At 41.4% G+C, this 11,258-nt stretch overlaps 1 protein-coding gene across 1 annotated transcript; it reads right to left on the reverse strand.

Moving 5' to 3' along the window:
* Window positions 1-5,651: 5,651 nt before the first annotated feature.
* On the reverse strand, window positions 5,652-6,358 carry LOC138907444 (uncharacterized). The gene is made up of 2 exons (XM_070198041.1): window positions 6,348-6,358; window positions 5,652-6,141 (listed from the first exon to the last, which is right to left on the reverse strand). Exons 1-2 carry the CDS (start codon window positions 6,356-6,358, stop codon window positions 5,652-5,654), a joined length of 501 nt encoding a protein of 166 aa, XP_070054142.1.
* Between the last annotated feature and the right edge of the window lie 4,900 nt (window positions 6,359-11,258).

The following is an 11,258-nucleotide window of genomic DNA, read 5'->3' on the forward strand; positions in this document are numbered from 1 at the left end:
ACGTGCAGACAGAAGGTCAAGGCAGGAGCTTCCGGTCGGTGGACAAGTTTATCAATGACAGGAGAACTGATCGCGGGCGGAATAACAGATCGCTGTAGGATAGAGAGACCCCGGGGCAACGAGGTCCTTCCCATCCAAAATTATCAGAATATAACTTCAACATCAGTATGATGGAGTTAGTGTCAGCCATGAGAGATATCAAAGAGGTGTGATTCACGAGACCGATGGGGTCTGATCCCAGCCAGAGAGACCCAAATATATAGTGTGAATACTATGGCACTAGTGGCCACAGGACTGGGGACTGCTGTCACCTCCGTGAAGAAGTGGCAACGCTGTTAATAAATGGTCACCTCATAGAATTCTTGAGTGATAGAGCCAAAAACAATTACGGTCGTGACAGGGGCGACATGCAAACCTCAAGAGCAGGAGAGGAACCTCCACACCAAATGATCAACATGATCTTCGGAGGGAACGAGATTAATGGGATCACCTTCTCGATCGCAAAGAAGACAAAACTATCGACAACCCATAGTAAGAGGCTCCGTGAGGATGATATCACGTTTACGAATGAAGACGCAGATGGATTACTACTGTCGCACAATGACGCACTGGTAATCTCTTTAAATGTGTTAAATTTCAAAATTAAACGTGTTTTAGTGGATCCAGGAAGTTCCTCCAATATCATACAATAGAGAGTTCTAGATCAAGCTAAACTCACCGGGAGCATTGTCCCGACAACAAAGCTCATTGCTGGATTCAACCTCGCAAGCGTGACAACCCGAGGGGAAATTTTACTACTTACGGATGTCGAGGGCGTAACGAAGACGGCTCTCTTCAAAGTAGTAGATGGTGATATGGGATATAATATCATCCTAGGAAGACCTTGGCTGCACGAGATGAAAGTTGTGCCTTCGACGTACACACCAATTGCTGAAATTGCCAACACACGAGGGGATCAAGCAGATAAGGGGAGATCAACCGGCAGCAAGAGAGATGAATTTGATCTCGGTCTCCCATAGCAAGGGAAAGGAACTTGAAGCATAGCAGTTACCGAAACCGACTTCCGACCCCGAGCCAGAAGAAGTTTCCCCGGGGGCAGGAGAGTCGAAGCAATATCATATACCAAGGTATTTTCAGGTATCAGAGGAAACGGACGCAACGAAATCTACGGCAGAAGAGCTAGAGCAGGTTGCACTATTTGAAAAATACCCAAAAAGGAAATTCCATTTGGGAACAGGACTACACCCGGAGCTCAGGTCAGATTTTATTGAATTCCTTAAAATTAACGCCGATTGTTTTGCATGGTCGAACGAGGATATGACAGGAATCCCAACAGAGATAGCCGTGCACAAGTTAAGCTTGGACCCGAGCATACCTCCGGTAAGGCAAAAGAAGCGCCATATTGCAGAAGCAATGAATAAATTCGTTAGAGAAGAGGTAACCTGTCTACTTAAGATTGGTTCAATCCGAGTGGTAAGATATCCGGACTGGCTAGCTAATGTGGTAGTAGTTCCTAAGAAAAAGAATAAATTTCACATGTGCGTAGATTCTAAAGATCTTAATAAGGTATGCCCGAAGGACGCATTACCATTACCAAATATCGATCAAATGATCAACGCTACGGCCGGGCACGAGTTAATGAGTTTCCTCGACACCTATTCCGGGTACAATCAGATTAATATGAACCCAGAAGATCGACAAAAGACTTCGATTACAAATTTTGGTACATACTATTACAACGTAATGCCCTTCGGACTAAAAAATGCCGGAGCCACTTACCAACTGCTCGTAAATAAGATGTTCGAAAAATAGATAGGAAAAACTATAGAAGTATATTATAGACGATATGCTCGTTAAGTATTTGGATGCAAGTAACCACCTGACACACCTGCAAGAAACATTTGACACACTGAGGGAGCATAATATGAAGCTTAACCCCGAGAAGTGTGCGTTCGAGGTCAGTTCAGGTAAATTCTTAGGATTCCTGGTCTCACAAAGAGGAATCGAGGTGAATCCCGACAAATCAAGGCCATATAGGATATCCCGGATCAGCTATTCAACGTAAAGGAAGTATAGAGACTCGCAGGTAGATTAGCGGCTTTGAGCAGATTCATTTCCCGATCATCAGAAAAGTGTCATCGCTTCTTCGCATTGCTCAAAAAGAAGAATAACTTCGAGTGGGAGCCGGAGTGTCGACAAGCCTTGAAAGAATTGAAGAAATACTTGTCAAGCCCTCCATTGTTATCGAAACCTAAAGCGGGAGAAACATTGTTGGTCTACCTGGTGGTCTCAGAAGTTGCGATAAGCGTAGTTTTAGTCCGGGAGGAAAAACGTACGCAATTCCCCACATATTATGTTAGCAAAATTTTATCGGGAGAAGAAACTCGCTACCCACATCTGGAAAAATTTGCTTTAGCCCTCATGGTAGCCGCCCGGAAGCTGAGGCCCTACTTCCATTGCCACCTGATAGTGGTGGTGACTACTTTTTCTCTGAGGAATATCTCCATAAACCCGAGCTCTCGGGTAGATTGGCCAAATGGGCCATTCAAATGAGCGAGTTTGACATAGAGGATAAGCCAAGGACTGCGAATAAGTCGCAGGTCTTGGCTGACTTCGTAGCCGATTTCAGCCCAGGGTTATTGGCCTTGGCTGCCAAAGAGGCAATAATGGTGTCAGAGCCAGCATCGGGAGTCTAGATCTTATTTATGGATGGAGCTTCAAATGTGAAAGGGTCCGGGCTCGGAATAGTCCTGGTCACGCCTTTGGTGGAAACTTTAAGGCAGGTCATCATGACGGTTACTTTACCTAACAATGAAGCAAAATATGAAACTTTGATTGCAGGGCTCGAATTGCCTCGGGGACTCAACTCCGAAGCAATCAACATCAAATGTGACTCACACTTGGTGGTAAATCAGGTCCACGGAATTTTTGACACCAAAGATGAGCTAATGTAACAATACGTGATAAAGGTTCAGGCCTTATTGTCACGATTCCGGGAGTGGTCAATAACCCACATCCCAAGGGAAGAAAATGTGGAAGCAGATGCGTTAACAAATATGGGCTCATCAACAGAGATTCAGGGACCAGAATCGGGGGGCGATAGTTCAACTGATGAACTCAGCCTTAGACATAAATGGTTATTATGAGGTGAATTCGACCAATCTGGTCTAGGACTGGAGAAATGAGATAATCGATTATCTCGAGCACGGGAAACTTCCCAAAGACCCCAAAGCATCTAGAGCGTTGCGCACCAAAACCACGCGATACAGCTTCGAGAAAGGCCAAATATACAGAAAATTATTTCAAGGCCCGCTGGCCCGATGCTTAGGAGCTTCAGAAGCCAACAATGTCATGAGAGAAATCCACGAAGGAATTTGTGGAAACCACTCGAGCGCAGATTCTTTGCTGATGAAATTAGTCCGGGCAGGGCATTATTGGCCCCGTATGGAACTAGATGCCAAGGACTTTGTACGAAAATGTGATAAGTGCCAATGCCACACACCACTGGTACATCAACCAGCAGAACCACTACATTTAATTCTGTCCCCCTGACCATTCATGAAATGGGGAATGGACATCGTCGGACCGCTACCACCGGCTCCAGGAAATGTAAGATTTCTTTTAATTTTAACTGACTATTTTTCAAAATGGGAGGAAGCAGGTCCTTACCAAAAGATCGGAGAACGCGAAGTGGTCGAATTCCTAGGAGAGAATATAATATGCATATTCGGAATACCTAAGGAGATTGCATGCAATAACGGGCCATAGTTTATCGGCGCAAAAGTTATAAAATTCCTTGAAGATTTGAAGATAAAAAGGATTACCTCGTCACCTTACCATCCAAGCGCAAACGGACAAGCAAAGTCAACAAACAAAACAATTGTGCAAAATCTGAAGAAAACGCTAGAAGAAGCAAAAGGCCGCTGGCCCGAAGAATTGCCGGGGGGTACTATTGGCCTACCGAACAACTGTCAAATCAAGCACAGGAGAAACTCCTTTTTCCCTTGTGTTTGGCCAAAAGCTTTGATACCGGTGGAAGTAGGGGAGCCCACTTTAAGGTATTCCCAGGCAAATGAAGAATCAAACAATGAGGCAATTCTAATCAACTTAGAACTGCTCGAGGAACGCAGGGACCTGGCACATGTCAGAATGGAAGCTCAAAAGAAGAGAATGGAGTGGTATTACAATCAAAGAACAAACCTTCGTTACTTCAAAGTAGAAGACTTGGTATTGAGGAAGGTGACTCAAAACGCCCGAGAACTCAACACCGGTAAGTTAGTCTCTACATGGGAAGGCCTTTACCGGGTTTCATCTATCACCGATAAAGGGTTATAGGAGTTAAAAAACCACAATGGAGACAAGTTACCTAGCAACTGGAACGTGTCTCACCTCAAAAACTATTACTGCTTACAAATAGCAAGCAAACGGAAAAACATAGTACGAAAATAGAAGTGGTGAGACCTTCGATGATAAGGAAAGTAAACAAGTTTTCTCTAGGGGACGATAATATAATCTTTGTTTCGATAGCATATTCCCACCGGGAAGCTAAGTCTGTTGCTGGATAGATGTTGCCCGATCATTCATAAGCATAGACAACTAAAAGGCTGCTAGGCATCCTTCTGCTCGATAGCATGGACTCCTAAGGGGAAGCAACATATGTTATCAAATGGAGGGATTACCTATCATATTAGAACACTGGGGGGGGGGGGGGGGAGCCGCATGAGAATACTCTGCAACACTGAATGCCACGTCTACTAGGAACGAAAATCTGGCAACAAAATGCATACTCGGCAACACTGAATGCCACGTCTACCGAAATGAAAATTCGGCTACAAAATGTACCACTGGGACCGGGGACTGCACAGACAGCCCCGTGGAAACAAGTTGTACAATATAGCCACAAGTCATGGCAATTTCTTTTCTGCATAGCAAAATGCTTATATAAAGTTCTAAAGAAAAGAAGGGATAAAGTAAAACCCTTTTTACTATAATCTTGTTTCCTGTCTGAACGATGAGCTAACGTTGTCATTTGAATGTTAAACAAATACTTCAAATGCTAGTTTTGTAATGAACAAGAGACGTCCTCTTCAAGAGCACCGTAAACATAAGAGGGCCCTGGTTCCGGAAGAATATATGACCAGAACCAAAAATGCTATCGGGAAAAATATCACCCGAAGCCACATATGAATAGGACACAAAAACTAAACTTGCGCAAATACTTATCGAAACCCTCATGTGAAAAGGGATAATTCTCCGGGACGAATATGCATCGAAGAAAATGCATCTGGGACCATATATATGAAAATATGCACAGTTATTTAAGCAAAAGTAAGACTCAATCAAACATTTGAGCAAAAAAATGTTTTCATTTACAAAAATGTGCCAAAAGAAACACAAAAGAGGAGAAGAAAAAGCTAAGCTGCAACATCTCCGGAATCAGGAGGAAGAGAAGTATCCATATCCCCGGGAGCAGTAGACGGCTCAATCGATGGCTCATCTCCCCCAGCTTGGTCTTTGGCATCATCGCCTTCCGATTCCTCTTAAGTGTTTGAATTATCGAAACCAGAATAAGAGGAACCTGGAGCATCAGACCGCACCGGGAGTCTACTTTTTGCAGTCAACTCGAGCTTACAAGCTTAGCAATTTTGGCATCAATATCGATAGTGGGCTTTGGCTTCTTCCAAGGTTTTTCTTTGTATGTCGTACATGGCGTAAGTTTTTTCCACAACGAAGGAAGCCTCTCGGTGCTCGAGTTCCTCTTTGAGCCCGGTAATATCGGCAGAAAGATTGTCCCGGGAGAACCTAGCAGATCGAATACTGACATCGAGATCACGGACAGTTGAACTATATAGTTTGTTATGCTCGATAGTTTTCTTATACTTCTCCTCCAACCGGGCATACTTTGCCTCCACGGCAGTAAGCTCTTCGACCTTAGAATTCAAGGCTGCTTCTAAGTTAGTTTCCCTTTCAGCAGCTGTAGCCTCTCGGTCATTGGTAGCAAGAATGGCATCCTGAACCTCAGCCCATTTAGCTTTGACTTCATCAAAGCTATTACTCAGCGGCCCAATTTCATGGCTAAGGATCTCTACTTCCTGATCACCTTGCTGCAGGTAGGCTTCCAAAATGCCCGCCTCAGTGGCCCTAGTTTCCAGTTACGAGAGGTGAAGAACAGTCTGGTCCTATTCCGCCAAAAGCCGATCTCTTTTAGAAGAAAGTTTCTCTTTCTCGCGGATTAACCTTTGAAGGCCCTCGGAAGCAAGAAAATTGGCCTACAAGATAAGAAGAGGTAAAACTTAAAATACGCTCATTCAGAAGCTGGAAAATAACAGAAGAAGAAAGAACCATACCGCAACGGCATTATGCATGATATTGTTCAACAAACACTCTCTTGAGAATATCTGAATCTTTTCCCAATCCTTCTCTGAAGCCAAGGGCTTCTAATAATTTGCAAGCTCCACCGGCCGGGAAAGAAGGTTGCACCTTGTAGAGACAGAAAAAATAACGTTCCTCCTCCTCTAAGGATCTTTAGAAAGGGCAACATAATTTTGCCCCAAATTTCCATGAACAGGGGACTGTGGAAGAGGAACGCCTTCATCACGGTCACGCGCGGCCGTTGGAGATGACGTTGTTGGTGGAAGCAAGGATGAAGATGGAAAAGATGTAGCAGCTACTGGTGGCAGAGAAGGTGGTGATAAAGCTGGTAAAGAAGGAGAACGGGAAACAGATGCATCGAAGGCAGCACTGATTGTTGGGTGCTCACCAACCGAGGACGACAAGGACCCGACACTCTGCCTCACAGTATCGGGTACAGTAATTGAGGCCCGAGAACGGGAGTTGGCATTTTTCACCAAATCAAACTCTGCCCAAAGTGTCGAGACATCATCCTCGGTGAATGTGACTACATCAACAGGTTGAGCATCCTATTGAGAGGATAAGGATCATTGTCTTCTATGTAGAGAAGCTCCCTCTTCACTAGCTTCTTCATCATCAATCACTACGGTATCTATGAACGGCCCGGAGGGAGGACCAGCCATCGCTGCCACCGGGGATGACTCAGGAGCATCCACCTTTGCCTTCTTTTTCTTTTTCCCGACCGCAGAGGAACGCTTTATTTTTGGTTGCTTGTTCTCTGGCCGAGGAATCCGTAAAGACACGCTTGTGCCTGAAGCAGACCCGGAGGCACCTGTTCGAGTAAGTGCCTCCTGAAGTGCTGGAGTGTTCTTAATGGGCCTTCCATAAAAGTATATTGTTTCTAGTTCATGATGCTTTAGATTTGGGTTCCTATTATTTACTACTAGCACTAATTGTATTGGGTAAAATACGTTACCACATGTGGCCACCTAAGAGGGGGACACATGGAATTAAAATTAGGAGGATGGAAAACCGGGCACAACGACCTCGTGTGTCACCGAGAAAGGCAAACTTATAAAGGTATTAAGCATGCTGCGCCCGGTGGCATTTAATGAAGCATATTCCACAGCATTAAAGAGTAATGGCTCATTACAGAAATCTGAGCGTTTATGTTTACCGTTAGATTTCCATTATCACACTCCAATAATTGTCATTAGTGGTGGGCCCGACCATTATGCCCATTGAGCTATAAATAATAGGCTCAACTATCATTGATAAGGACGGTTTTTCTAGAATACATTGACTATATTCTACACAGTAATATGATACCTTTTTTCTCTCTCTCGCTTGTTAATTTTATCATCATTGTGCCCGAAAATCTTGTTCCCGGGCTCTTCGAATCTATCATTTCATCTACATTTTGAGCTAAGTATCTTACATCTAAATCGATTAATTTACTATCTTTGGGATCAAATTGATTCATCTGTCTAGATATCACAAACAAATTCAACTATACCGTTTTACGGGTAAACACTAATATTTTTACAATGTTGGTTTTCTCTGCCTACTTTTGGATAATGCACTTGGGACATTTATTTTGGCTTGTTGGTTGTGTGATCATTCATGGTGGAACTCTGTTCTTTACTGGTGATGCCTATCTACGCCCCGCTACTTTGACTTAGGGATATTTGATTAATTCTTCGTTGGTTTGACCGCATTTTGACGAAGTCTTTTGCCGGGCTCTCCCACTCAAATTTTTTAAGTTAAATACCACCCTTGCTAAATCAAGGGCCGATGAGAAAATAACTTCCGAGTTATTGAGGGCACTCCTAGAAAGGGCGAGTAATCAGCTCGTGTTAACTACGTCCTTGCCATTTGTACACACCGCCCGTCGCTCCTACCGATTGAATGATTCGGTGAAATGTTCAGATCGCGGCGATGTGGGCGGTTCGCTGCCCGCGACGTCTCGAGAAGTACAGGGCATGATGTCGGACATGGCAGTGCATGGCCATGGCACGACGTCGGGCGTGGCAGGCCTCCATGGCACGAGGCTGGACGTGGCCATGGCATGACGTCGGTCATGGCAGGGCGTGGCCATGGCCCTACATCGGACGTGACAGTGCATGGCCATAGCACGACGTCGGGCGTGGAAGACTCGCATTTGCAATGCCAGGCTGCCAGGCAAAGTTCCGCATCAGTAGACATTTCTGTCGCATTTGCGACTGCGCAGAAGCACTGATGAAGCCGCAAAAGCGAGAGGTTTCGCATTTGCGGTCCTCCCTTCGTAGAATCTCCATGTCCGATGTCGGGCCATGGCCATGCCATGCCACGCTCGACGTTGTGCCATGCCATCCTGCCACGTCCAACGTCGGGCCATAGCCACGCCCTGTCACGCCCGACGTTGTGCCATGGCCACGTCCTCCCTCATGCCAGATGCCCCGAATGGTCTTCGGACTGGGCCCGAAATAACGAGGCGATGATGATAATCATCGAAAGGGAAAAAGACGAGAACGTGAACCAACACCCTATGAAAGGCGACACAATTAGCCACCGGAGTCGCGTTCCCGTTCTCATGTCTAGACAGATATCTAAAAATACGTATCTGAGCCTCCTATATTATTTTTAAAATTATTTTCCAAAAAAACAATTTCTCAAAAAACATATATTTTCCTAAGTATATTTCGAAAACAAAAACATTTCAAATTATTCAAAGAGTATTTTCCTATATTATTTTTAACTATTTTCCTAAAGTCTTTCGATAACATTTTTCAAAAACACTTTCAAAGGCAATCTTCCAAAAAAATTTTAAAACCAAAAACAATTTCAAAAATATGTCGTTTAATTTATTTTATCTTATCTTATTTTACTCATAATTTCACTTCTTTTGTCTTGCGAGGTACACTCAAAGATGAAAAGATAAAATCCTTGACAAACTTTCCCGCTTCGTACTTTCTGTTCCCGGATGTACTCATAATATAAGTATAGTAAAATCGTAGATAGATATCATATCTAATTATTTATTTATGCTTGCATAATATTTGTTTATATGTAACATTACTGTCCATGGATCGAATCGAATCGGATTTAGTATATTTCGGATTGAAATTTTGGATTTCGAATTCTACAAAATGCAATTTGAAGCCGATCCGAATTAATATCGGATCGAATTTTAAAGTTTGGATTGGATAAATATTTCGGATTGAATTATACGTATTATTAAGGCTATTGCTAATCTAATCGGCTAATGCATGTACCTTATCTGCTTCTTCTGTGTTATGTGCTAATATAAACATCTCTTTGTTTTTCATCCCTTTTATCAGTATTGCATCTCTAAGAAAATATTTCTCTGGAGGTTCGAGTTGTTATGCCTCTAAGTTGCAAAACTCATACTTATATTTTCTTTGTAAAGAGGCAATACAACAAGAAAAATTTATGTTTCTGCAATTATGAGGGTACTATGGTGTCAATGTAGATAAATCCGGCAATTGTAAAGGTAATAACTTGGAAGAAGATGCAAAGGAAGTACTGGCTATCCGAAAATAAAGTTTAGTATTTATACATGCCCTAATAATTTTAGATTTCGGATCGAATTGGGTTAAAATTATACCAATCCGAATCTGATCCGGATATCTGAAATTTTAATAAACCTAATTTGAAATCCGAAATTGAGCGGATCGGTTCGGATTTCAGATATCCGATTCAAATACACAGCCCTATGTGACAACACCTAGGATAAAATATATCTAGTTAAATAATAAACATTCAACATGTATGCCAAATATATGCATAGCTTGCATTTATAATTAGATTATCAGATATACTTTCACAACTTGATTAATTGACTAGGATTGATATGAACCTAATTAATTAAACTAGTTGTTCACTACGTAAGCATGATATTCTTTCTAAATAAGATAATTGTATGTTTTTCTCACATGTATGCTATTATATTTAGTCACATTTCTAGGTCACTCCATTTGTAAAGTTACCTACTTTAATCATTCCACTTTAAGTAAATACACGTATGGTACAATTCATAATAGTTAATACTTTTTTATTTTTGAATGATATTTAATATGATTAGTTCATATATAATTGTACACAATAGGTTGTATTCTTGTTAGATTTTCCCAGAACACATTGTACATCTATTAGATTCATGTGAATACAACCATTGTGTTTGTCTATATTTCTTGACTAATTCTTCATTAGCCATGCATTTGTTAAGAGCTTCATTTACCATTCTTTTCAAGACCATTCCAACATAAACATTCTTTCACGTATTATATCCCAAAGTTGTTAATCATGAGTCAACTGTCATGGATTTATTCTTTAATTCAGACCTCTATCTGAATATTTTTGTTTGTCAAAATATAGCATTTTGTGTTTCAATAATTAAAAAGCATGCCTTCTTCAAAGCTTTTCAACTCTCTCTCATATATTTTGCCTAGTTTTTTGTGCATATTTAATTACATATTTTATGTCTAGTTTTATGCCTTACCATGAATATATATTATCCTTTACTTGTCAAAATAATTCTTTCACTTTGCTCATTATACATTGAGATAATTCCTTCAACACTCTTTGGTCAAAATACTTATTAAATATCTATCCATGTGCAAATAAATATTCTTTTCTCTTTTTTCTCAATCATTTAGTATAAAATTTCTCTTATTGTAGTTGTCCATCAAAAACTTGTTGACTCTAATTATGAGTTGTTTTCTCTTTATGTTTATTCTTGTAAGTTCAAGACTTTGTTCAAACACTTTGAGTTAACATGCATTTTTTAGGTACAATTCATTTTTATATTATTCAATTTGCACTAAAATACCATTTTAATGTCTCTTTTATTCTTTCACATACTACATATTATTGTATATATATTTTATCAAATATTCTACTATTCT

The sequence above is a fragment of the Nicotiana tomentosiformis genome, chromosome 3 (assembly GCF_000390325.3).
Source record: "Nicotiana tomentosiformis chromosome 3, ASM39032v3, whole genome shotgun sequence".
In the NCBI taxonomy this organism is placed as follows: Eukaryota; Viridiplantae; Streptophyta; class Magnoliopsida; order Solanales; family Solanaceae; genus Nicotiana; species Nicotiana tomentosiformis.